Source organism: Drosophila elegans, unplaced genomic scaffold (genome assembly GCF_018152505.1).
Source record: "Drosophila elegans isolate 14027-0461.03 unplaced genomic scaffold, ASM1815250v1 contig_476, whole genome shotgun sequence".
Lineage (NCBI taxonomy): Eukaryota > Metazoa > Arthropoda > Insecta > Diptera > Drosophilidae > Drosophila > Drosophila elegans.
In genome coordinates, this window is record NW_024545863.1 from 25,469,594 (window position 1) to 25,495,454 (window position 25,861).

A 25,861-nucleotide genomic window follows, 5' to 3' on the forward strand; every position below is an offset into this window, starting at 1 on the left:
AGTTTGAGCTTCTTGTAGGAATTCTTATGAAGAACGTTTAATTGAATGTGGCGTTTAACAAATGTTTTTATAAAAGTTGTGATAGGTTACTAATTATGACCACTGTGCGGAGCACTGCCCTTGCTCTCGCACCTCTCCGCAATCAGTGTGTGTGCCAAAACAGAGATCCCCACCTCTGCATATACACTCTCTCCCATTTTACTGCTACTCGTAAGAAGCCGCGCCTCCCTTGTTTTCATTCAAAATTTCATTAAAGGATGCACACACGCACGCACGCACACCCACACACACACTGGTCTGTTGATTTGCATGCACCAATTACTTTATTTTCGTGATTACACATTTACACTGTGATTACAACGGGAACCTGAAAACAGATTAGGTTCTGATCGTTTGCATCCTTGGATTCCCACAGCATGCTCCCTTTCATCTGCAACACAGAGAAAAAACATGACGTAGACAATTATTACATTTTTTTATGGTTCTTATTAATATAATATATATGAATAAAAAATGAGTTACGAACTTACCACCGGAAGAGTTTTATTAACAAAGATGTTGGCCCAGTAAGCTTTTCCATTACTCGCACTCTCTATACAACCATGATCTCCGTCGCAAGGATCAGGAGTAATAGCCGCCTCGGTCTTAATGTAGTTGAACACCCATTGGACTTCGTGCTTTAAAAAGGATACGCCGTTGCCTGTAAATGGAATTTATTAGACAGATTTTAGTAGGATCAAAAATATCGAAAGGAATCCTCATAAAACTCAAAAAGCTCTCGCAGTTCTTATTCATTTTAAGAATACATTTTGATGTATAACTAGATTAAGCAGCCCAAAGTCAGCTGGAAACTTGTTTGAGAAATATACCACATTTAACTTAAAATGCAAAATATATATATATAAAAAAAATACATTTTTAAAGGAAAAATTTGTTTTTATTATTATAGTTCTATTCAAATATAAAATTCTTTTCTGTGAACTATTATGTTGACCCCAGGTGTACGTTTGTTTATCAAACTCTGAACTCTAAGTCCAATTAAATAAATCTGTTTTGCATGCTCCCTTTAATATTTATGTTTGGTCAATCTTTGTAACAGCCCCCTATCGGGTACTACAAATGTTCAATTCGTGCTGAGATCAATCGTTTCAATTTCAACTCCAATTATGCTGACTCATCAAAATATCATTAAGCATTCATTATTTTATTTATGGATCGACTTTGGGGCGGGCCCCGGGCTGCAATCGATGTCAATATCTCAATGACTGCATCGAAGTAAACAGTAGTAGCAGTGGCAAATTTCGTGAAATTTCGTAGATTTACAATCTTGGATCAAATTTATTTACGTCTGGGTCTAATCATTATTGCCACCATCATTTGAGCACGCAATGGCTGTTCTACTACCGATTTCTAAGGGGGTTCTATTTCTATACACCCACCCCGTCAAACATCCGCCATCCACCTGATCGCCCGCACTAGATCTATTTTTGATTCCGAGTGACTTTTGCTCAGAAAGCGATCAGTGGGTCTCTTTCTCTGAGGAAATGCGATCTTGTGTTATCAGTGCGTTGATACTTGTATATTTACCATTATCATCGAAGCGAACGGTAACCTTAACGATAGCGTTTCGGGCCATGGAGCAAGGCAGTTTCGTACAGCTCTCGATGTCCAGGTAGCTGACCTGGTACAAGGAACCTAAAAATAATAATATTGCATATGAGATATCATTTTTTAAGCGAAATATTATGATATTATGTTATTTTTAATAGTAACGCATTTGATTGGGACTAACTGAAATCTTGAATTAGGAAATCCAAGTTTGATAAGAGGCTTCAAACTATATATTGAAATTATTGTACGTGACATTCTACATGTATTATATCTACATACTACATGGCAAGAATTTAAGAACCAATCCTTAATAAAACCTTTCCCAGCAACTGAGTCGAGTTATCTGCGATTCAAAGACACTTACCTATACATATACTCACATTTCTTTATAATCTATAATCTATGACCAAGTGCACTTTCCAAGGCCTTCAAACAGTTTCTAGCCTTAAAAGGTACCGTGCTCAATAACATATTGCAACATTCTGGTAATTAAGTTATTTATTTGTTTTTAACTATTCCGGGGCATTCGCCTGTCTATCAGGGTCCCAATATATATATTGAACGATAATCGCACGTAAGGGTGTCACATCTGCTTGTTTAAATCTATAACATAAATCATTGAATTAACCACTTCACGAATACTTCGTTTAATCAAGCATTGTAAAAACCAAAATACAATTAATAGCTTGTACCCTGAGACACTTTTATAAGACGGCGAAGTTTTAATGCTCTGAAATAAACTTATCTACTTAATTGGACATAGTTAGAAATAGGTTCGCAATTTTTTACATGGCTACGATTCGTTTATTACTTTTGTTTTATTGGCCTTAAATCAGTTTTTGTGATGCGTTTGACGCTATATAAACCATGTTGTACATAAACCATGCAATGCATTACCTTATTTAAAGTGAATCATTATTTTTGTTGATGTCATTTATTTACTGGTATTTCCAGCTACCTGAACGATTTTAAATTATAATCTCATAAAATTTTCGATTGATTAATTGTTGTAATATATCATAATAATTTATGACATATCAACGATATTTTCCATTAATGCGTTGAAAATTTATGCGGCACAATCAGGAAAATACCCTTCTTGACAGTTGTATTTTATTGAAAGTCTTTTATTTTGTTTGCGGGAGCAGCACTTTAATTTAGAGATAAGCCTAATGCTATTTACAATGGTCCTGATAATAATCAATCGACATACTTACTACTCGATGACGCTACAAAAAATTTAATTCATTGAAATTGGGTTGATCTCTTTTATCAAAGATGGTCGGGTAAGGAGACGATCATGAAAATATAGAAACTAGTGAAAATCATATCAGATGTCTGCTAGGTAAGTATTTTCTAGGTTTCATACTTCGGTAAGTCGATTTTTCTACAAATATTCAAATTTGTTTGCTTTCGAGAACAATTACCAAAAGGTTGACTGGGCTTTTATTTTTTTTTTATATTTACGTTTATATATTTTTTAAATTAATATTTTCAAATGAAATAATATCCGTTTTAAATATGTACTTGAATATAATACCAATGTGCATTTTACATTTTAAATATTATTTCCTTTTTGTGATTTAGGGAGTTTTGTCAAATCGATCCACCGAAAGGCAAATAATCTGAGTTGTACTCACCGCAGTCTTCGAAGGGCAGCGATTTTAGGGACAGGTATTTTTTGTAAGCCGCATCTGTGGTGGACTTGATCGCTCCGCCAGCTATTTGGTGGACAGCGCAAATGACGAAGAGTATTTTTAGGTAGTAATCCATGAAGGCGCCGCGCATGGTTTAATCAACTGTTCGAGATCTAGATTCGCGATTCGATTAGAATATCGGACAAACGCGATTCGCGTAGGTGTGCGAATAGCTTCCAAATGTCAAAAAACAATAACAAAGGGGTTCGATAATGAGGATCAGGAGCAGGCGGTGTTTCTTTTGGCGATACGATTTGCTTGGTGGCTAATAGGTGACTGACACCAAGAATAGTGGGTCCCAACCAAAAGTAGCCGACCAAATAACCTGGCTTCTCTCCAGCGAGAGAGTTCTTGTCCTCTCTGAGGAAACGTAAATAAATAAATACTTCGCGGTCGCTCAGGCAATAAACTGTGATTTATTGACTGGGAGCCGATTGCGGCAACTAACGCTGACTTTCGTTCCAGCTTTGACTGATACCGATTTAATTTGAAGATTTGATAAGGGGGACTTCCGTGACGTCATAGGGGCTTGTGTGGGTCTGGGAGTGGGTGGTTGGGTGGCGGGCACGCGTGTGAACAACGCCTATAAATACAGTAAATAAATCAAGTACCTCTGATTTGTAGATAAAAGTAACCAGCCACTTGACTTTAATTGAAAGTTAAAGAACATAGTGAACCATAATTAATTATAAGATAATGTCCCCTTCAATATATCAAATTAATCCACAGACAGCACCGTGCGAGGTGGAAAATTTCGGAATGTGACTCATTCGGGCGCTGGACTCCTTACTCAATAATACCCTTCAGGTAATTGGTGTTCTTGATGATTCGGAAATCAGTGCGCAGCTGAATGAATTGTCGCACCACAGACTTGTCCAGATAGTTCTAAAGTGGATAAAGATGGTAGCGTAAGAATGGCAGACGAAATCAAAGACACCGCCCACTTACCAGAGTGTCGCCAGTGCAAACCTCTTGGAGGTTTTGCGGCTTAACAAGTAATAGATTGCACAATGCATGGAAAATGTCAAAGAGCTGCGTCACTAGGGGACTATCCAGCTCGCGGATGCACTTGCGATACTCGTTTACGTCGCAGATGGCGCACATGGCTCCAGCCGTGTTGAATTGCATAGTCTGCAAATGATCATATATGACCCGGTGAAGGCGAGTTCCGAATTCTGTAAGAACATTCTGCAGATTCTCGCCATCAACGCATTTTTTAATTTGGACGATCACAGGTTGAAGATTCTGCACAACTTGTAGGCAGGCCTGGGCAAAACAAATTATACTTTCTTAAATTCAGAAAAGCTTTTGTAAAAGCAGATATCTTACCGCCGAAGAAATGGTATCCACATCAGTCTCCGGCTTGTAGTCGGTTTTCTTTTGTTCATACTGCAAATAGACCTTGACCCAGCCAATGACGGCGCTGATGGAGCGGTCCAAACCTTGATCTAGCTTCGTCTCGATCTGTTCCATCAGAATACGCTTTTTGAACACGTAGTCTGAGTACTTGGGAGTATTACTGGAGAAGAAATGTTTTCTTATTTTCTGTTAGTTAATATAACAATTTAAGTCTAAGCTTACCTCACACAGGGTATGACCGATGTGTGGCACAGTTTGTCCAGCAGATGGACGATGATGTTAGTCTTTTGCACCACATCAAAGAAGTACAGCTGGGGAAAGACTCTGCCCTCGGCCAGCGGCACCGCTTGCAGACCCAACTCTAATGCATAGTCCACGTGCTCGTGCATGAGGAAACGCAGCAGAATATCGTTCAGCTTTATAGCATTGCCTGGTAGCTCAGTCTCGTTGGACAGGAGACGGCAGCGCTTGAGCGAGGCCTTTGCCTCCTGCAGCATGTTGATAGCTAGTTCCTCGGACAGAAACGTTTCTCCGCCGTAGTCCTCGATGGCGGCAATGTTAATATTGGCCCGCGTTGCTATCAGCACTTCCATGTTGCGTCGAAAGCCCTTGGTAGTCGCCGTCTTTTGGTGCTTCTTGCTGGCATAGAACTTCTCCAGTTCCGTAGAACATTTCGCTGTTAGGCATTTGGTCTCCATTTCAGCATATCCAGCTAGATGTTTCATGAAGATCTGCTGTGTCAGCTTATGCAGCAAGTCGTCGTCAATGGTGGACATGTAGACTTGCAGGTCCGTGGACAACTTAAGAGTGCTACAATGAGAAATAAAGATCAATTATGCTTTTAAAACTTCCCCTTTCATAAATTAGTTGTGACTCTAACTTTCAATACCCTTAAATTCTTGGGATAAACTGACCGTGAGTATAGTTCGTACAATGTCCGCAGGTACTTCTCTTCGTCCTTTTTGTCCTCCAGTTTGGTCATCGCGTACTGGTGCAGCTTCAGCTGGTAGATGTTCAGTATGAACTTGGACATGACCTGCTGCGGATTGGCAAACACCTTCTGGATGATCTCGTAGTGGTGCTTGCACAGCGGCACAATGCCTATGAAGATGTCCTTGCCGCTGTACGGCTGCATCTGGCTCTGCTCGATGTACGCGTCCACACACTGAGTGTACCCCTTGAACTGGGATAGGATTTGGGCCAGGGTCTTCATGCGTTCGATATCCTCACTTTTCTGGGCAGCGGCAAACTCTTCGATGAGCCGCCGTTCGACATCGTCGTATTTCTTTTCGATTTTCCGTTTCGACTCGGCAAAGTTCCCGGGCGGCAGATCCTGCGAGATGGCATATAGTTTCTGGATCACATCGGCGGCCTCACTCAATCGAGCGGCATCAGCAAAAATATCGTTGACAATCACGGGTCCGGCGGCCAAGAACTCGGCCATGAAGTTGAGCAGCTTTTGGGCCTCCACGGAGCGACTGCGCGGCGTGTTCACATTCTCCAGCTGCTCGCCCAGGTGCATGATCTTGCCGGCCACCGAGTTTATCTTCTCGTCCAGCTGACCGAACACATCGATGGCCGTCTGGTGACGTTCCTGCAGTTTGGCGATCTTCTTGGCGTGTGACTCCTTCTCCTGGCGCAGCGACTCCTCAAGCCGTTCGCACTTGCTCTGCTGCTTCTCCTGCAGGATCTTTAGGTCCTTAATGGTCTGGATGAAGGTGTCGTGCAGGGCTACAGGATGAAAGTCCTCGCTGTTTTGCAGCTCATTATTGGTGCGCCAGGTGAGGCGTTCTATGAACTCGCCCACCTCAAAGGGCTCCTGTTGGTTATGGCATATATGTTTAGAACCCGTGTACAAGTTTAATAACTTCGAAACCCACCTGTTCAAACTCCTCCATGTATTGGGACAGCATTATAATGATTTATATATATTTTGATGATCTGATTTGTAGGCGTTTCTTTTCTGCTTCTTCTTCCTATTATTATTGTTGCTTCCGCACAGCTGTTGTTCTTGGCGTTGCCACTCTGGCCCGCAATTTTCAGCTGGCAGTGCCTCTCGATTTGCTTGTGCTTTTTGTGTAATTTAAATGTTTGGCGCTTGTTATATAACTCAAGTTGGTTTTTCTTAATTAGTTTAAATAAAACAGTGTTTTTATGCTTGCTGATCTTAATTAAATGTTTATTATAATATGAATGCGCGCCTTACTTATTGCCTCGTATCAAAACCATTTTTTTACAACAAATTGCAATGTGCTAAACAAGTTAAAATTTCAAACATTAATATTTTGTATAACTTTTATAATTATTGCGTGGAGTCAGCGATTTATTAAACCTTAGTTACAGTTTTAAACTGAATATGAAAATATGAAGAACCAATAACTTTTTTTGTATATTTTCTGTGAGGGTGGTTTTCCCAATAGACATTTGTTTAGCGAAGGAAAGCTAGTTCTTTTTTACAAACTGCGTCTGCTGCTCCTGCTGCAGCTGATCCTGTTGCTGCTGCTGCAGGTGGAGATGCGGATGCGGATGTGGGTGTGGGTGGGTGAGCGTGTGACCCATGCCACCGGAGGTCGACGGCAGGTCCAAGGCGTGCGGCACGATGTTGATGGCACTGGCGGTGCTGGCCGAGGAGGCTAGATCCACGGCCGGCAGACGCACTCCGTCCTCGAACTGGACGCCGGCGGCCATGCTGCTCAGCACGTCCGGTATCGAGGGTGTGTCCACCAGCTGTTGCAGGTTCTTCAGCTCCGTGGAGCGCAGGCTGGCCGAGAGGCTCTCGCTGGAGGCCAGTGAGGTGGACAGCGGGGAGTTGCGCTCAATGGATGAGGCAATGTCTGTGGGGTGAACCATTAGGAAGGGTTTCGTAACCCAGGGGACAGCGCCGGCACTTACCAGTTCTGTCCGTGTCCGGCGAGCAGGTGTTATGTCCTGCTATTCCCTGCGGTTGCTGCATCATCATCATCAGCTTCTCCTCCATCTGCATGATAATCTTTTTCTGCACTTCGTACTTCTTGTTCACCGACTGCAAGTAATTTATTGATTAGTTATTTAGTCTTGATTAATAAATAAAAGGTTCATCAAAACGCAATTGAAGTTATTACATTTTAATAAATAGCCACTATATTTAGTTTTAAATATAAATATGTACTTTCTTCACTCTTTTTGTTAGTAAACCCACCTTGAACTTTTCCTCGTACTCATCCTTGACCGTGCTGAGGAGTCGCTTTTGCTCCGTCATGGCCTTCTCGCTGTTGGACAGCTGGGCCTGCAGGTCGCTGATCTTGTGCTTCATGCTCTCTAGCTGTGATGTCTTCTCGTCCAGACTGTGCCTCAGCTCTAAATAAATTTATAGGGAATAATGAGTAAACATCCCGTATAATATAAACACAACAAGTACGCACCCTTCAGTTCCAGGTGGCTGCTTTCTTGCAGCATCTGCAGTTCCTCGTCGCGGGCCCTGAAATTATCGATCTCGGCCAGACGGTCGCGACAACGCACCTGCACCTCGCCCATAATGATGAACTCGGCTTCCAGGCGCGCCAGCTCCTGTTTGCACTGCAGCCCCATATCCGCCTGTTGCTGGGTGTGCTGCAGCTCGGTGCCCAGACTGAAGACCTGGCCTCGCAGCGACTCCAGCTCGTAGTTCATCTCCTTGTGGCGCGCCACCTCGCTGGTAAGGCGCGTCTGCAGGTCATCGTTGGCCTGCCGCAGGCACTTCTTCTCCTCCAGCTCGTGCTGATACTTCGCCCTCATCTCGTCCAGCTCATCTTGATGCTTGTTTTGCCGCTCGTTGGCTATCCGCATGGCCTGGTCCATCTTGCTGGCCAGATCCTTGTTCTTCGCATCGAAGTTCTTGAGCTGCTCCCTCAGTCGATCCCGCTCCATTTCCAGGCTGCGCTTGTCCCTGCTCCGGCCCATGAGCCGACGATTGCGCTCAGCGTGAATAGAGCGCCGGTAACTCTCGTACTCCAACTGCAGGCACATCAACTGACCCTGCTCGGCGTCGAAGGTCTCATTGGCCTTGATCGCATGCTTGATGTACTCGTCCAGGATGTCCTGCGGGTAGAGAAGGCTCCGCTCGTAGTTGTTCCGCTGCTCCTTGCACTCCAGCAGCAGTTCAACCAGCCAGTTCTCGTACTGCGCCGGGGCACTATCCACGCCATCCACCGTCTGGGTGGAGGCGTGGGCGCAGCTTCTGGCCGGCTCCTTGGGCACAGAAATGGCCAGGATCCGGCCGCTCCTCTGCAGGCGGCTGCCAGTCTTTTGCGTATTTCCATTCTCCGTCCTCTGCCGCTGACCAGGACAGTCGGCCTCGTCGTCGTTCTCCTCCAGATGCTGCTGCTGCAGTCCGGCCAGGGCTGAGCAGGATTTGGTCCGTCGCATTGGGTTTTCTGCCTCCGCACTCCAACTGGCCTTCTTGGCCGCCGAACTCCTGCTGTCCGCACAAGTGTTGCCACTGTAGCTGGCCATGCGGTTGCGGCGCTTCTTGGCCAGCTGGTGCATGGATCGGCTGGTGGGCATATGGAGTCCTCCCACGCTGCACCGGCTGCGGTCCGTCTCGTTACACTCGCCGCAGACAGCAGTGACCTCCTGAGTGGCAGCTGAATGGGCAGAACCACCAGCGAGGGATAACTCCGAGTTTATTTCCGGCAGGCTGCTGGGAAACGGTGCGTTAACAGACCTCTCCACGTTGTGCCTGTCCTGAATGACCTGCTGCAGGCGTCGCTCGAAAGTGGTCACCCTGGTGACTTCCAAAAACGTGGCACTGCCCTCCTCGGCCTCTCGACTCACATCCGGAAAGCTAAACTGACTCTGCTGGTCCTTGCGCATGGGCGAAGAGGGCTGGCTCGTGGCGAAGATGGCTCTCACCGCATGAGAGTTAACAGCTCGTCCTGGCTGCTTGATCTCCCGCACATCCTTGAGGGGCGTCGTTTCCGGGGTGGCCTCCACAGCAGCTTCGGGCGGCGAGGATCCCGTCATGCCCACCATTAGCTGCGAATTCATCACCGGCTGGAGTGGCAATATAAACGATGTGGTGGGCGTCAGAGGAATGGCGCTGCTGGCCGTGGCAATCTCGTTGTGCGGACTCCAGATCGGGCCCAGATCCCCGCCCGAGGCAGATGAATCAAAGCGAGCGTACACGTTCCTCGAATGCTGGAACTCCCTCAACTGATAGCTGTAGTCCGTGTTCGAGGTGTTCGAGGTCATGCGGCTGTAGCCCGGGGTCATGGGATACGCATAGCTGCCGTCTTCGTTGCTCGCCTCGGGCAAAAATACGGGCAGCGACAGGTTGGCGCACTCCATGACCACGTCGTGGGGCTCCATCTCCTTCCAGCGCGTGTTGTTCACCTCCGTCTCTGGCGTGGCCGTCAGAAGCATGGGATGCACTCGCACCGTGTCCAACAGCGGCTTGATCGTGTGCTGAAAGATGCCGCCGCCGTTGCCCCGCTTAATGAACTCCACCAAATAGGCCATGAAGCTGCATGGATACATGCCGTACAGGCGGTGGAACAGCATCTGTAGCCCCAGCTGCAGGTGGACTAGCTTCTCGTCCGGCAATTTGCTGCTGTTCTGCATGCCAAACTGCATGTGGACGAGCTTCTCGTCCGGCACTTTGTTGCTATTCTGCAGCTTCCACGAGGCCAAATGCCCAAATACCTCGAACAGGTCGTTCAAGAAGTTGGGCACGGAATTCGGGATGATCGGCAGCAGGGTGATGATGCACAACAGGGCGCTCATCAGCGGCACTATCTCCTTCTCGTGCTGCAAGAGGAAAAGGAAGCAATGCTGAATCTGGCCAAGACTGGCCACTGCACCCCGAACTCACCGTTAACAGCTTGAATACGCTCTTGATCAGTCGGTGCTTCTCGATCTTGTACAGCCAGGTGGGATGGTGGCGCACTATGAAGCAGAACACCTGAAGGCTCTGCACCCGGTGCTGGGCCTGCTTCAGGCAGTCGTCCAGCCGGTCGAAGATGTAGCCATCGTGCGGCGCCTGGGCCTTGACCAGAACCTCCAGAATGCGCTGAGATCCGGTTTTAAAGAAGTAGTCCAGCATGAACGGCACCACCCACTGCTCCTTGTCTGTGGAGAAAACTAGGTGATAGTTGTCACCTGAGGGACATCTAAACATGGACTCACTCTGGGTCAGCAGCTCCACCAGTTTCCGCTTGGCCTCCTCGTTCTCCAGCGTCATGTTCGACTCCAGGTCGCCGATGATCTTCTCTATCTCCATGGTGGCGGGTTCCTTGGCCTCCTGCAGCTGTGATTGATTTTTCCGCCCACCCGCTCGGTTGGCTGCTCCTGCTCCTGCTCCGCTACTCCACTCCTGGTCCTTTCGCTACTCCACTCACTCGTCGTCGTGGTTGTCTTTTGCAGAGCTGCGTGTGCTTTTTCTCGTCTTGGTCACTGTCAACTGACGAACAAGCGTTGGCATTGAATTCCCACTGATTTCGATACTCCACTCTATTGTGGGTGCTATGGTGTACTAAATTCTACGCTTACCTCTGCTAAACTCATATTTTTTTACATGTTTGTCTTAAAAATGGAAAAGGTTATTTTTTTGTGATATTTCTCTTTTGCTGTTATCGCCAGCCAATCGATGGTTTTGTCTGGCAACCCTGCGGGCAAAAGTCTGGCAGTTTGGGCGGCAATCAGCTGTTTTGGCGCAACTTCTAGCGGATGCCGGTGCGGATACGTTATGTTCATAGCAAGTTTAGAATAACACAATGCATTATTCAATAATTCGTCGTCTTGCCACGCAGCCCAAGTTGGCCAACGTTCCAAAGAGGTAATTAGGTGGAGAAATACTGTGACGATTATATACATATGACGATTTGTTTTATAGGAAATGGAAGAGCGTTGTGGGTTTGGAGGTGCATGCACAGATTTCCAGTGCATCGAAGCTTTTTTCCGGCAGTGGTTCGTCCTTTGGAGCACCCCTTAACTCGTCGGTGGCTTTTTTCGATGCCTCCATACCGGGCACTTTGCCGGTGATAATGGGAGATCCTAGTTAAGGTGTCTTCACTAATTTTATTACCCTGTTTTCAGGTGCTCAACAGAAAGTGTGTGGAATCCGGCATCAAGACATCACTGGCCCTTGGCTGTCGTGTGAATGAGGTGTCCATGTTTGATCGCAAACATTACTTCTATGCGGATTTGCCGGTAGTCACCATATGGAATATCAAATTAACTCTCTATAAATAGCCTCCCCCTCCTACCTAGAATGGATACCAAATAACCCAGCAGCGGGCTGCCTTGGCCAATGATGGAAAAATTACCTTCCCGGTGATAACGCCAGGCAAGAAAGTTTACTACAAGACGGCCAAACTACTGCAGCTCCAATTGGAGCAGGACAGTGGGAAATCTTTGCACGATGATTATCTCAAAAGAAGCCTAGTTGATCTCAATCGTGCCGGGCTGCCCCTCATGGAGCTGGTATTTGCCCCGGATTTGGAGACTGGTGAGGAAGCAGCCTCGCTGGTCAAGGAACTGATGCTGATACTGAGGCGTCTGCAGACCTGCAGCTGCAAAATGGAGGGTAAATCATGATTCCACTAGTTTTTTCTACTTAATTTAAATATATGTGCCTTTACAGAGGGTGCCCTGCGTGTCGATGCAAACATATCCATTCACCAGGAAGGCGATCCCTTGGGCGTACGCACAGAAGTCAAAAATATTGGCTCGGTTCGCAGCATTTCCCAGGCCATCACCTATGAAATAAATCGACAGCTCGAAACTGTGGCCAATGGCGGTGTGATCACAAATGAGACTAGAAACTGGGATGCGGAAAATAGGCGCACAGTGGCCATGCGTGACAAGGAGGTCCTGCAGGATTACAGATTCATGCCGGAGCCAAATCTGCCACCTCTTCATGTAAACCTGAAGCCGGGCTCAAAGTCAACTGAGGATTTGCTTTCTGTGGCAGCTCTTAGCTTGGAAATTCCAGAATTACCAGAGGACACAAGGCAACGTCTGCTGGAGCAGTACAACCTGAATGCGGAAACTGCCATCATTTTAGTGGTGGGTATTAGATCTTAAGTTCTTATAGCAATTATTAACAACACTCATTGATTGTGTTCCAGAACGAGCCAATTCTATTGGATCATTTCTTAAGCATCAGTCGTAGTTTAAGCGATATGCCCAACAAAGTAGTTTACAATTTTCTTATCAACGACTTGCTGACCTACTGCAATAAGTTGAACTTAGATGTGGAAAACTGGTAAGATACCAGGAATAAGTAAAGCTAAAGCATAATTTCTAAACATATATCTTACTTAGCTCCATAAGTGCTGATGATTTGAAAGATATATTAAAATGCCTACACTCCGAGCAGATTAATCTCCAGGCTGCTCGACAGCTTATTGAGTTGCTGCACAACAACCCCAAAGTCAAAGTCAACGAGGTAGGTCCCATAAGGCCATTAAACCGAACTTGAATCTTAACTTGTATTTCCCATTTTACATCAGCTTATTGAGCTACACAACCTGCAGCAAATCTGCAGTCCAAAGGAGATCGAGGAGCTTTGCCAGCAGGCCATTGCCAACCAGGCCAAGGCAGTGCAGCAGTACCAAAAGGGCAAGGCCAAGGCTTTGTTCGCCATAGTGGGCGAAGTGGCCAAGCTGTCGGCCCAAAAGGCCAACATGAAGTTAGTGGTACAGTGCCTTGAGAAGCTGTTGAAACCCTCCAAAAAATAAGAGCATAGTTCAGATAGTTGTGTTCATTAGAAGTGAGTTTCTCTTGTATATATTTTATAAAACATGCAGTCGACGAACCGCACTGTATATAAGATTACATATGCTAAGGATTAAATATAATTGCTTGGTTTCGTGCTGACTAGTTCGGTGTTCTGGCCAATATGTAAATGCAAATTATGTAAATTTTCGTGTGATATATGGTTCGGTGTTCTCCCTCTTTCAGGGAGAATCGGAACTCGTGACCCTTTAATGCATAGTAATTTGTGTGGAGATGAAAACATGGCATCATCGCATAATCGGATGCCCGAATGCGACTGGATGGAACGCACTATATTCGATTGTCTATCAGGGCAGACAAGGAACAGCTAGAATTTCACTAAGGCAAACGAGTTGAAATGAACGCGATAATTAACTCAGTTGCGACTGGATCAGTCCAGGAAGCCATCTCTAAATAAATGCAAGTGGCAGTGAGCGTTTCGTATTCTTGGCGGGATCAAGTTAAAACAAATCTCTTAACATCGCTTTAATCGCGATCATAGTCCCGGCAGGTCGACGGCGGCAGACTCATCGAAACGGCTGAATCGAGACTGGGTTAGAAAACAGAGGGTAAGTTAAGTTGACACCCGTTGAATAGGTAGTGTTAAACACTCACCGCCGACTTTCGCTTTCCAGGAGGTGGGCATCCACCGGGTGCTGGGACACGTTGCGCAGGGAATCCCCAAGTGTGCTCCTCAGGTGCTGCATCTCCCGGTTGGCCTTTGAGCTGCGTAGAATGTACTGTTGCCGTCGCTTGGCCTCCTGTGCCAACTGCTCGCGCAGCATGGATATCTGTCCAATAGGTATAACTATTTAGACCGGATCATATAAAAATTTGTAATAGTTCCCACCTGATTCTCCAGGCGCAAAACCTGCTGGCGATGCGACTGCTCTCTGGCGTCTAGAAGCTTCTCGGCGTGCATCTGGGCACTGCGATAGCGATCCCCGTCCATGCCCTCATGGCACTTGGCGCTGTCGTTCATCCGCGCCTTGCATCGCGCCAACTCCGACTCCTTCTCCGCCAGCAGTGTCTCCAGGCGGCGCACCTTGAGTCGCAAATCTCGCGTTTCCTGCTCGATCACACTGTGATCCAGTCCACAGTTGAAGGAGCCGCCGCCTCCGGTGCCAGAGTTGCCTGCACCCACATCGTAACGATTGGAATCGAACTCCCCGGAGTCAGCCGCCCCAGCATAATAGGAGCTGGACTTCTCGGCCCGATCGTAGGCGTTTCCACCGGAGAACTTGCTCTTCCGCTCGCACTCCAGCTGCTTGACTTTGTCCTGTGGATATTTGGAGGTAGAGTATTCGTTTGAATTTAAAACTGGTAGAAACAGTAAACTGGGTTCGTTAAATAACACAGAAGAGAAGTTTTACTATAAATATTTCTTTTAATTTAAAACTAAGAGCTCTTCTTATGGGTAATAATTTGGCAGCACATCAATCATACGCAGTGTGGCCGATTATTGTTAGCAATGCCTTCAAGATTAATTCTCAATTATCTCGAATTTGTACATAAATCCCTTCGACCCACCTGTAGTGTCTGCAGCTTGCTGCGTAGCTCTGACTTCTCCCGCTGCGAGGATTTCAGCTGCCTGCTGAGTTCATCTTCGCCATTGCCCGCTCCATTGCCGTTGGCCATGGCCTTGTCGCCGCCGCTCTCCTGGTTCCACTTGGCAATGCGCAACTGCGACTCGAGGGCCGAGCGCTGCACCTCCAGGTCGGTGACCTGCTCTTGCAGCCGCTGGTTGCCATCCAGCTGGGCCTGCTGGCTGCGGCGCAGCTCGTTCAGATTGCTCTGGGCGCTGTCCAGGCGCTCGGTGAGGATGCGCTTTTCGTTCTCGGCAGTCTGCAGGGACTTCTGCACCAGCTTCAGCTTGTCCTCGTTGGCCTGCGAGCAGTGGCCCTGTTCGGAGAGCTCCTTCTGCAGGGTCTTCAGCTCGCCCCGCAGCTGCGTCTCGGTCACGGCGGACTTCTGGAGGCGTTCCTTCAGCTGGTCCACAGTGGACTTGAGCGCGGTGCAGCGATCCTCCAGCTGGGCGAGGGCGCGATTCTGGTTCTCCAGGCGCTCGGCCATCTGTCGAATGCTGCAGTCCTTCTCCTGCAGGGCCATCTGCAGCCGGGTGAGGTCGCCCTCCATGGCCACCCGCTGGAGATCCAATTTGCTGGCCCTGCCCTCCACCTTGGCCAGCTCCTCCTGCAGCTGGCGCTTCTCGTTGTCCAGCTTGGCGCACTGCTGCCGGCTCTTCTCGAGCCGCTCCTCGTTCTGCCCATTCTCCTCGGAGGTGGCCGCCAGTTGCATCTCCGTCTGGGCCAATCGTTCCCGCAGCAACTGACACTCGTCGCTACGGTGCTTGAGCTTCTCCTCCAGCGCCTGGATGGCGGAGATCTTCATCTTACGATCCGTTTCCAGGTTGCTCTTCTCCTCCTGCAGGTTCCTCAGCATGGCCTGCAGCTTGCCCAGCTTGGCATCGCATTTCAGTTGCTGCTCGGCGGCATCCTGCAGCTGTTTCTTGGCTGCCCCCAACTGGGACTTGTAGTCATCCTTCTCGCGCTCCAGCTGAGCCACCTGGTGCATCAGGTTGCGGACTCCCTTGCGCACCAGATCTGGGTCCACATCGATAGGTCCATCCGGACACTGGGAGGTGCTTCTGTTGTCATAGTCGCCGCAACTGCGAGATGGACTGAATCTCCTCGAGGGACTCAGCAGGCGATGCGACAGATTCACACTGCCGTCCACTTGGATGCCAGCGATCCGGCGCAGTGTGTGCACCACCGAGGAGAGCTTCTGCTCGGTGTCCCGCTTGTGCAGCTCCACGCAGGACAGCTGCTCATCCAGGGCCCGGATGCGACCCTCGGCACCGCCCAGACGGGCCTTCAGCTCCTGGATCTGCTGCGTGGCATCCGCCAGGCAGACCTCCAGGTTGTGCTTCTGGTCCTCCAGTCGCTTCTCCCTGCCACGACCCTCCTCTAGGCGCTGGGCCAACTCCTGTTCCCGCGCATGGAAGCGGTGCTCCTCCTGGTTGTTCTGGCACCGAGCCCGGCCCAACTCCTGGCGGGTGGCACACAGATTGGCCTCCAGATCGGACAGCTGCTTCTTGATCTGGCAGAGCTCCTGCTGCGCCCGCTCCTTCAGCTCCACTTCGGCCACTAGCTTGGACTGCAGCTCCTTGCCACCCTCGTCCTTTTGGGCAAACTCCACCTGTGCCTTCTGTAACTGCGCCTTGGTGGCGTTCAGATCCTGTGTGGTCTTCGTAAAGTGATTCTCCGTCTCCTTGAGAATGGTGCTCAACCGGGTGCGCTCGTTCTCCAGCGTGTTCTTGGTGTCCTCCAGGTTGCTGATCTTCTGCAGCGCCTCCTCGATGGCGCGTGCCTGCTCCCGCTTGGCGCTCTCCACGCGCTTCACATGGTCGCGCAACTCCTTGTTGCTGCCGGAGTACTTGTCCCGCTCGATGTTGCTGTCCGCCAACTGCCGACGACAGTCGGTCAGCTCCTTGCGCAAACTGTCGATGAAGCCCTCGCCTGGAGCAAGAATAATGGGTTGTCTTTTAGGGATTTTCTTGTGAGCAGCGTTGGTATTGGTACTCACCCTCCTTGGACTTGCGCAGTGCATCCTGCAGCTCGTTGTTGGTGCCCTCCATTCTGTCCTCCTTCAGCCGGATCTCCATCTTCAACTCCTCACTCACACGGCACAGGGTATCGCGCTCCTCCCGAATGCTACTCAACTGGAGCTCTTGCTTGCGAATGCACTCTTCCAGCTTAATCCTGTGGGACAACACAAATATATCAATTTGGCAATCCCCAAAAATCATTAATATTAAATAAAGCTTTTTTAATCACTCTTAGTGGCACCTAATTGGTTGACCTTAAAACCATTTTTGTCGTTGTTTAAATCGACAAAGTGTATCACTCAAAATGTGAATTTAAATTTGATTCAAGCCGTTGAAAAAGTGAACAATTGGCATTCATCAAAAATCCTTCTAATTATGTAATACTCGTTTAAGTCCCGCTTAATTGAACTTATTTGGGTGGTTCGATCAAATATTATTTTACTACACTGGAGAAACCATTTTAAAACACTTTCGAATCACTGCATTTGGCGTACTACTCACTTGTGCTCCTCCTCCTTGGTGCGCATGTGCACCATTTCGTCCTTGAGCTGGGCGATGGCCGCCCTCTGCTTCTCGTCGCGGGCATTGGCCTCCCGCCTGCTGCGATCGAGGGACTCCTGCTCGGTCTTGAGATCTCGGGAGACGGCCTCCAGGCGCTCACCCACCGCCTGCTTGTCCCGGTGGGCGATCAGCAACGCCTGCTGCTTCTCGCTCTCGGCCCGGATGAGGGCCTCCTCGTGCTGCTGCACCAGGCTCTCGAGGTGGGCCTGCAGGGTGGCCAGGCGCTCCTGCAGCTTCTCGATCTCGTCGTCCTTGGCCGTTTGCAGGGCCTGCAGGGCCTGTTGCATCCGCTTCTCCAGGGCGTTGCGCAGCTGCAGGATCTCCTCGCCATGTCGCTTGGCCGCATCCTCGGCGCAGGCCTGCAGATTGGCGATCTTCTGGTTGAAGTCACTCTCGGCAGCCCGGGCGGCATTGAGCAGCTGCGTCTTGGTCTCCTGCGCCTTGCGCTGGCATTGCTCCAGATCCTTCTGCAGGCGGGCCACATGGTTCTTGAGCGTCTCCTCGCGCACCAATGCCTCCTGCAGATCCCGCTCCAGCTGGCTGCGTCGCTCCTCGGTGGCCTCCAGCGAGGTGTTCGTGTCGAAGAGCACCGACTCCAGGGACTCCTTCTCCGAGCGCAGGGCGGCCAGCAGCTCGTTCAGGCGATGCGTGTCCTTCTCATGCAGATCGATGACCACCTGCTTCTCCTCCACATCCTTGACCATCTCCTCCAGATTTCTGTTCAGGCGACTGTTCGTCTCGTTGGTTTGCTCCAAGCGCTGGCGCGTCCGCATGAGTTCCTCGTTCAGAGCCTCCTTTTTGCGGCACATGGCTGTGAGCTGGTTGTGGATGTCACCGCGATCCCGGGTGACGCAGGCCAGATCCTGCAGGATCTTCTCCTTCTCCAGCTGCAGGCACTTGAGCTTTTCGCCCGCGGACAGGTTGTCCGTCTCCAGTTCGAGTCGAGCCTTGTCCAGCACCGCCAGCTCCTTCTTGAGCTCCCCGATCTCGTTGCATTGATCGACGGACTGGAGGCGCAGCTTCTTGCGCTCCTCCTGCGCCTCCTGCAGGCAACTTTGAACGCTCTTCAGCTCATCGCTGGTAGAGCAGCTGTTGTTGGACAACTTCTCGTGCTTCTCCTGCAGATCGCACTTCTCCAGCAGCAGCTTGTCCAGGTCGTATTCCAAGTCAGACTTCTGCTTCTCGAGCAGATTGATCAGGTTGTCCGACTCGATGCGCTGCTGCTCCAGAAGATCACGATTCAGGCTCACCCGGTTGAGCTCCTCGCGCAGGGAAATGGTCTCCTCCCTCAGCCGACTGCTGCGATCCTCCTCTGATCTGTTTTAAAGGGAATTAAAGGGGATTTGTTGGTTTCCTTACATATAGTTCTAAGATAACCTACCTCAGGTTCAATTCGGTGATGTTCTTGTCCTTCAGAATACGCTGGATTTCCAGCTCGACGGCCTTTTTGTCCTCCTCCATGGAATCGATGCGCTTCTGAAGTTTTCCGCAGTTCAGCTGCAGCTTCTCATAGTCAGTGCTCAGGCTCTCGAACTAAATAAATAGCACGAAAACAAAGAGATAGTGTTTCTGTTTAATAATCAAAAGATATGTGTGTTAACAATATTGACCCATTTGTTTGCCTACTCAGTCTTTTAAGCTATTGTTGAATTATTAAAGAAAGCTACAGAGCTATCACAAACTATTTTCTACAATTAGATTAGCCTATCTGCGCCTTTTGTATATTTGAAAATCTGCTTACTGTTATATTTTTAGTAATTAAGCTTTATATATACGTCAATCAAATATAAGTTTTTTAAAACAATTCCTGCTCTTACTTCTAAGACAATAAGTAAACATAATCTTTGCTATTTTAAACCCGCCATTTTCTACTCTTTTTAGCATTATTCCAGATCCTGACCAACCCATTTAGAGATACGAATTCCCCGTGCTGATGAACTCAGCCCCTTGTTATTTCAATTCCACTCACGCCGGCTGGAAGTGCAATCTTGGCAGCCATAATTTGTAACTCATCGCAGACATGGCATCACCCCGGATTTGAGTTGGAAACATCATTAATATAAAATCTGCTGCGTAATCAGACTCAGACGCAGACTAATCAAGTTATCAACGATCCGCCCCCAATCTGCCTTGACATCCACACTTGAAAAAACCCAGAGATTCTTTTGCAGTTACTAATGCAAAAATTCCATTAAATTTTCTAGCTCAAGAATGATCACAGCGATATTATTAATAAACAAATTATTTGTAAATACAGGTAAGTTGCAAAGGGATAAGCAAAACACAGAGCAACATTTTATAAGGTCACAATTTTAGAAAAATATTTTGAAAATTGCCACTGGAAGTGTTTACGAGCAAAAATTGGTAAATATCTATGGCTGACACATGGGTTTTTTTTAACACCAAAAATGTAGCTTTAAACACAAAAATACTTTCAAAATAACGAAAATGTGCTCATAACTGAGTTTGACTGATTACCGAGTAACAGTCGTTTCAAAATAAAAAAAATTGGGATTGATTCAAAACTTTTACCAGCCATAAACCAAGTAATAAGCCAAATTTACATTTTCTAGTTTTGGTACCCACTTTCAGAGGCGATTTTCAAAACGTTGGCATACAATTGTAAGTTGCACTGTGTAATCTGGTATCTAACCACCTTAACTTTGTCCTTAGAATTATCTTTTAGTTATGACGCTTTATTAATCATTATTTACCCACTTACCGCACTATTGATGTCGGCCCGTCCCATCTCGGACTGCTGCTTCTGGGTGCGGACATCGTCCAGTCCCCGCTGAAGACTCTCGCGCTCCTGTAGCAGTTCGGACAGCTTGGAGTTGCTGCTGTCCAGTTTCTCGGTGAGCTGCTGTATCTTGGTGGTCAGGAGCTGCTTGGTGCCCTCGCTCGTTTCCAGCTGCGACTTGGTGGTGCGCAGCGTTTCGCTGGAGTGCTGGAACTTCACCTGCATGTCGTGCAGGGCCAGTTGGTACTTGTGCAGTGCCGCCTGGACGGCTGAGATGGTGCCCTCGGCGAAGGCTTGAGAGGCACGTGTCGAGTTGCGGCGAGGGGACTTTCCACCGCCGCCGCCGCCGGTAGTGCTGCCGGGTCCACCTGCCACGGAGGCGGCGTCACGCGAGAGGTGCATGTGCTGCATGACCCCGCCGGTGACCTCGGCATCGGCCTCGCGATCCGCGTTCTCGGCATCTTGAACAACTGCCTGCGCAATTTCGCGCATGGAATTGTTCAGACGCTCGATCTCGTCGCTGTAGCGACTGGCCAAAGCAGCCTGCGACTCAGCCTGGGCACAGCGATCCTCCAGCTTCTTCAGCTGGTTCATCAGCTCGAGCAGGCGCTGATCCCGCTCCATGATCTCGTGGCGGGCACTCTCGTACTGCACCTTCAGGGTGGCCAATTGGTTCTGCAGCTCATCATTGCTGCGCTGCGATTGCTTGAGCTCCTCATCCGCCGCCCTCTTGGCCTGCTGGTGGGCAAAGGCCACTGTGGCATTACTGCCGCTGATGTCTTTGCCCACGCAGCTGATCTCCTGACCCATCTTGGCCACCTCCGCCTTCATGGCCGTCTGCATTTCCTTGAAGGACCTCTTGACGGCCACCACCTCGCGCCACATTTTCAGCAGGCGGTTGTGCTCGCTGTTGTAGTAGTCCTTGAAGGCCTGCTCCTCCTCCTTGAACTCGTCCTCCTTGATCAGCAGCTCATCCCGCAGACCCGCCCAGTCGTTGGTCAGCTTCTGCAGGTCGTTGGTTAGGGCCTCGTTGGTGCGATTCGACTCCTCCAGTTGCTGGCGCAGCGCACTGTTCTGGGCCAGGACCTGCTCGCAACGCTGGTGCTCCTCCTCCAGCTTGCGGCACAGTTCCGCGGATCCGCCGCCAGTGACCAGCACATCGTCGTGGACATAGTCCCGGCTGCAGCTGGGCGGAGGCGAGTCCAGTGACGAGCTGCAGGGCAAACTGCTCTGGCCCAGGGTTAGCGAAGTGGAGCACTGGGGAAAAACAAGGTACGCTTATTCAAACATCATAAATCATCATGGTAAATCTACATAATCCATGGTAATGATTGCGTTTTTTTTTTGTATATATACCTATACGTATTTTAATGAAAATTGCAATCAAATTAGCCTCTGACTTCCAAATTATATAAAGTACAAAAAAAAAGCAATTGAGTTAAAAGAAAAGTAAATTTATTACTCATACGTCATGTGGCCTCTACTTATTAATTTCAACGTGTTTTTGAAAATTATTTACATTCTTTTTTATACACTTTACTTAGTAAAGTGAATTTAAATGTAGGAGTCAACTATTTCACAATGTGAAACTAATAAGCTCAATAGACATGAAATAAGCTTCGACTTTTAATCACTCATACGCAGTGTTGCCTTTTACTTTTTGATTAATACTTTAATTATTTTATTAAAATTGAGTTGTTTTACAACAAAATAAATAATTCAATTAACATAAGTACCTTTAATTTAAATAATTTTTTGTAATCAACCATAAAAAACTTAATATTTTAGAGTACATTTTAGAAGTAAAAGAAGTATATCCACCACAACATAGATCATACTTTGAAATAACAATAAACTTAAGACTAATATTTACTTTTGCAGCAACAAAAATGGTTTAAATGTCCTGTCTTAGTTAGTTAGTGAGTTAGGATGTAGATTCTTTTTTGAGAACATGTAAATCTGTTTCCGTACTTACCAGCACCTGACTGGTGGTGGGACCAGTGGTCAACTTGGGTCCAGTGCCCGCCGTGGGCTTGATGGTCTCGTGCATGCGGTCCTCCAGATCGCTGCACCGCTGACGGTACTGCTGGATCTTCGATTGCAGTCGGGTGACCAAGTTGGCCTGGTTGTGCTGCGCCTGCTTGTAAGTGTCCAGGCGGCGTCGATAGCTATGCGACTCGTCGGCCAGCCGCTGGCGCAGCTCCTGGTTCTGGCGCAGCAGGGCCGATGGATCTCCCCCGCTCCCGAGCACTCCTCCTGCTCCTCCTCCTCCTCCGCCCGGCGGACCCGGACTCATCATCCTAGGCGTAAGGGCGCCGGCGGCGGAGGCGGACACGGAGGCGGCACTGGCCGAGGGGTCACGTCCACGCAGGCTGCGCGAAAAGGGCAGGCGCGAGGCGGTCGCCGGGGGGTGGGTTGGTGCCGCCGCCTGAAGGTCGACGGCCGATGGGCAGGGCGTTTGCTTGAAGTTATCGCGATACGCCTGCATCTGTGTGCGAAGTTGGGGAAAAGAGAGTGAGTTCGATTTACCCCTACAATGATATTGCTGTGTTGCGGTTGCCATTGCGTGCAACAACAAAACTCATGTAAAAGTCATGTAGTTTGGTATTAGAGCTATGCCTTACTCTCTAGTATATATATATACATATATATATTTTAAATAATTAATAAATAACATTAAAATAATAAATAAGTTGTTTTCTTTTATCTATACCAAAAAAAAATTATAATTTTATAAAATATATTATCACCAATCAATTCCATTTGCAACAATATGTTATGTGCTTTGATTTGTATTAATGCTTATCCATTTAAAATTGTTAAGATATTTTAAAGTGTATTTATTGTATATATGATTTAAAATGTATCTGAATTAGTGTCTTTTAATTTTGCTTATTCTAATTGAAATGAGTTTTTTTTAAAGCATTTTATAAATGCTATTATACTTTAATGGTGATTAACTCCAGAATAAAATGAAATTGTAATGCTATAAAATAAAGACCCTACCAAGCATTATAATCCAGCCAACTCTTTCAGTTAAAAATCAAAGGGTATGGGCGACATGAATCGGAACTTTCTGGCCAAAAGTTTGGCGCCTCGCCTACGCTCCAGAACGACTCGATAAGTTAGTCCAAATTGATTTATTAACTTGTTCCGGGCCTGGAGCCAGTCGTCATGACAGCTGCACCGAGGTGATGTTCCCTCGCAAATAAACAAGCTCAGCGCCCCCCATCATTATCGTCCAAGGAGCCCAGAAAAATAAGGGATTTCTTTCCGGCACGTCCATACCATACATTCGAATGATATTTTTGGGGGCCCACTTGAGGAAATAGTTTTTGGGCCTGGGACGGCACGCATTGCACAGTCTGTCACCAGGACAGCAAGTGTTTGTGTTTGCCACCCCCATGCTCCTCCAGTCCAAGTCCCAACTCCTCCCCCCAAAGTAATAATAATTTCCTTATCCTCGTATTTATTTTAATAAACAACATTTCTGCCGTTGTTGAAACTTCCTTTGACACGAATGCGTCTTCTAATTTTGAGCTCCTTATGCTGTGTCGCCCACCTCCCCCATTGCCATTTGTGTTTATGCAAACAGTATAAATATAATAATAATATCCTTGATAGTGCGACTATGATTTGGCATGCAATCTGCGACTAGTCGCTTGTACTTTCTGTTTTATTTCAGGATTTACTATCACCACGGGCTCAGTCAAATGGGGGTCGGAATTCCTGTTCATGAGGAGAGTGGGCAATGATATTAAATCAAGAAAATATCATTGCATCAACAAAGCTAGCTTTGACTTTCTTTGGGAAATGAGATCGAACTAATATGAATGGGTAAAAATAAGAAAGATAATAATTATGTGCAAAGCTTAAACTGCTTTCAGGTTAGAGAAATATTATTTACCAAACATACATTATTTAAAAGGAAAAGTAATTTTTTGTCGAATTGATTTGAATTTTGTAAAATGCATTTAAAAATATTAAACCATAAAATTTGAAAGAGTATTTTTGTTAAATCAAAATTTTAAAAAAATTTTTTCTTCCAAGTCACACAGTAAGTAAGTTCACAAGTTAATAAATAATGAGGTTTTTAAAATACAGATTAAAGTCTTGCTTCAGTCGTAGACCCTTTCTGTTAAAAAAGTTTTAATGTAAACTGAAATTATAATAATTAACTTTAGTTTAAATTTAAATAAAATTAAATTTTTTCATATTAATTGTATTGTTTTCTTTTTTAATTAATATTATAATTTCATTTCGGAACCTTTTTTGCTAGTTAAAATTTGTATTTTTTAACTCAATATGATACACCTTTTAAACGGCCATATGTAACTTACTTCTCACTGGCAAATTGTGGTTGATGCACCACTTAAATCCTTGAGTTGAGTTTTCGGGCACTTCCTTTTGTTTCGTTTTATTTTTCGTTCGAATTAAGACCGCGCACTACACACTGTTGTTAACTGATTGAGCTCCAATTGAATACTCATCAAGTTATCACGGAATCCTGGGCCTCGAGCGCCGCAGAGCTCCTCCGCAAGCGTGTCCTGCCTGGTGGCAATTGACACAGATTTGCGGAATGCGGAAGCACTAACTAACTAGCAACTAACGCTCCTCGGGAGGGAAAGTTAATCAGGGCCTAACTGGGCTGTGTGTGGGCTAGGAAACGACTAGGAATCGAACTGTCTGCGCCCGCGGAACTGAGCCAACTGAGCGCCCAGCCAACTTTTTGCAAGGAGGAAGAAAGGATTCCCCTTTCGAACTAACCGCCATTAGGGCCTGCTCCGTCTGGGGACTGCAACTTCCCCGGCTGCATAGGACTGGGGCAGAATAAACATTGAATTAACAAATTCCTGGTTACCACAGGCAACCGCAATTGATTACGGCAAGAGGAGCTCACAATTATGTTTGGCGTGCGAGCGAGCAACAAATGCAAATCGTGCCTCAAAGCATATTCCGAATGCGGTCGGTCAAATCGGGCGATATCGATGGGGTATATAACACACAAAGGTGGTGGGTGGTGGTTCATGCCCAACTTCTTTTAATAAGTCAACTAGCTGGGCCATAAATTGGGAATGCACAGGAGGTTCTGACGATGCGATTAACCCTTTTCATGATTTATTTCCGGTGAATATAAATGAGCTTCTTTGAATAGTCAAACGCTTTAATACATAAATATATTGTAGAGTTGACGAAAAGTAGATAGTAAACTTCTAAAGGAAGTTTATATCGTAAGAAAACACAAAAAAATAATTTAGATATTTTTTGAAGATCGTGCCCAAAAACTACAAATATTTGAAAAATGGGATAAAATGTTCTTAAACAAATATATTTCTCATCTTAATTTTCCTGAATCTTTATAAGAAAACACAAGTGTCTTTAGTTATTTCTTGAAGATCTTGTATAAGAAAAGAGTAAATTACCAATAATCTACTTTAAGAACCTTTAATTTTCCTTGAATCTCAGTACTTGATGATTTCCCTGGATTCACAAAACCCAAAACGTTCAGGGCAGCCAGCATTATCTATAGTCACGTAATGCCCCGATCGCCGC

General features: G+C 46.9%; 5 protein-coding genes across 6 annotated transcripts; 1 reads left to right on the forward strand and 4 right to left on the reverse strand.

The window, feature by feature from the left end:
- Window positions 1-304: 304 nt before the first annotated feature.
- LOC108136954 (NPC intracellular cholesterol transporter 2) lies at window positions 305-3,616 on the reverse strand. Its single transcript, XM_017258439.2, has 4 exons — window positions 3,252-3,616; window positions 1,588-1,695; window positions 531-700; window positions 305-430 (listed from the first exon to the last, which is right to left on the reverse strand). The coding sequence occupies exons 1-4, from the start codon at window positions 3,397-3,399 to the stop codon at window positions 344-346; spliced, it is 513 nt and encodes a 170-aa protein (XP_017113928.1). The 5' UTR covers window positions 3,400-3,616; the 3' UTR covers window positions 305-343.
- A 309-nt stretch (window positions 3,617-3,925) lies between these two features.
- LOC108136953 (exocyst complex component 5) lies at window positions 3,926-6,661 on the reverse strand. Its single transcript, XM_017258438.2, has 6 exons — window positions 6,548-6,661; window positions 5,582-6,486; window positions 4,890-5,477; window positions 4,638-4,827; window positions 4,257-4,574; window positions 3,926-4,193 (listed from the first exon to the last, which is right to left on the reverse strand). Exons 1-6 carry the CDS (start codon window positions 6,578-6,580, stop codon window positions 4,095-4,097), a joined length of 2,133 nt encoding a protein of 710 aa, XP_017113927.1. The 5' UTR covers window positions 6,581-6,661; the 3' UTR covers window positions 3,926-4,094.
- A 155-nt stretch (window positions 6,662-6,816) lies between these two features.
- On the reverse strand, window positions 6,817-11,286 carry LOC108136786 (hamartin). The gene is made up of 7 exons (XM_017258149.2): window positions 11,172-11,286; window positions 10,809-11,082; window positions 10,495-10,751; window positions 8,069-10,430; window positions 7,846-8,003; window positions 7,560-7,689; window positions 6,817-7,501 (listed from the first exon to the last, which is right to left on the reverse strand). The coding sequence occupies exons 2-7, from the start codon at window positions 10,900-10,902 to the stop codon at window positions 7,110-7,112; spliced, it is 3,393 nt and encodes a 1,130-aa protein (XP_017113638.1). The 5' UTR covers window positions 10,903-11,082; window positions 11,172-11,286; the 3' UTR covers window positions 6,817-7,109.
- A 37-nt stretch (window positions 11,287-11,323) lies between these two features.
- On the forward strand, window positions 11,324-13,757 carry LOC108136788 (glutamyl-tRNA(Gln) amidotransferase subunit B, mitochondrial). Of its 2 annotated transcripts, XM_041709488.1 has the most exons (10): window positions 11,346-11,376; window positions 11,432-11,457; window positions 11,515-11,659; window positions 11,718-11,831; window positions 11,892-12,207; window positions 12,265-12,689; window positions 12,752-12,888; window positions 12,948-13,071; window positions 13,136-13,395; window positions 13,587-13,757. In XM_041709488.1, exons 1-9 carry the CDS (start codon window positions 11,368-11,370, stop codon window positions 13,361-13,363), a joined length of 1,524 nt encoding a protein of 507 aa, XP_041565422.1. In that variant the 5' UTR covers window positions 11,346-11,367; the 3' UTR covers window positions 13,364-13,395; window positions 13,587-13,757. The 2 variants fall into 2 exon arrangements, with proteins under 2 accessions (XP_017113641.1, XP_041565422.1); XM_017258152.2 differs by lacking the exon at window positions 13,587-13,757 and having other exon boundaries at window positions 11,324-11,457; window positions 13,136-13,537.
- Window positions 13,758-13,834: 77 nt separating this feature from the next.
- Window positions 13,835-25,460, reverse strand: LOC108136785 (rootletin). The gene is made up of 10 exons (XM_017258146.2): window positions 24,649-25,460; window positions 22,284-22,796; window positions 20,291-21,565; window positions 18,950-19,101; window positions 17,509-18,885; window positions 16,986-17,161; window positions 14,931-16,918; window positions 14,251-14,679; window positions 14,016-14,191; window positions 13,835-13,950 (listed from the first exon to the last, which is right to left on the reverse strand). The coding sequence occupies exons 2-10, from the start codon at window positions 22,794-22,796 to the stop codon at window positions 13,887-13,889; spliced, it is 6,150 nt and encodes a 2,049-aa protein (XP_017113635.1). The 5' UTR covers window positions 24,649-25,460; the 3' UTR covers window positions 13,835-13,886.
- Between the last annotated feature and the right edge of the window lie 401 nt (window positions 25,461-25,861).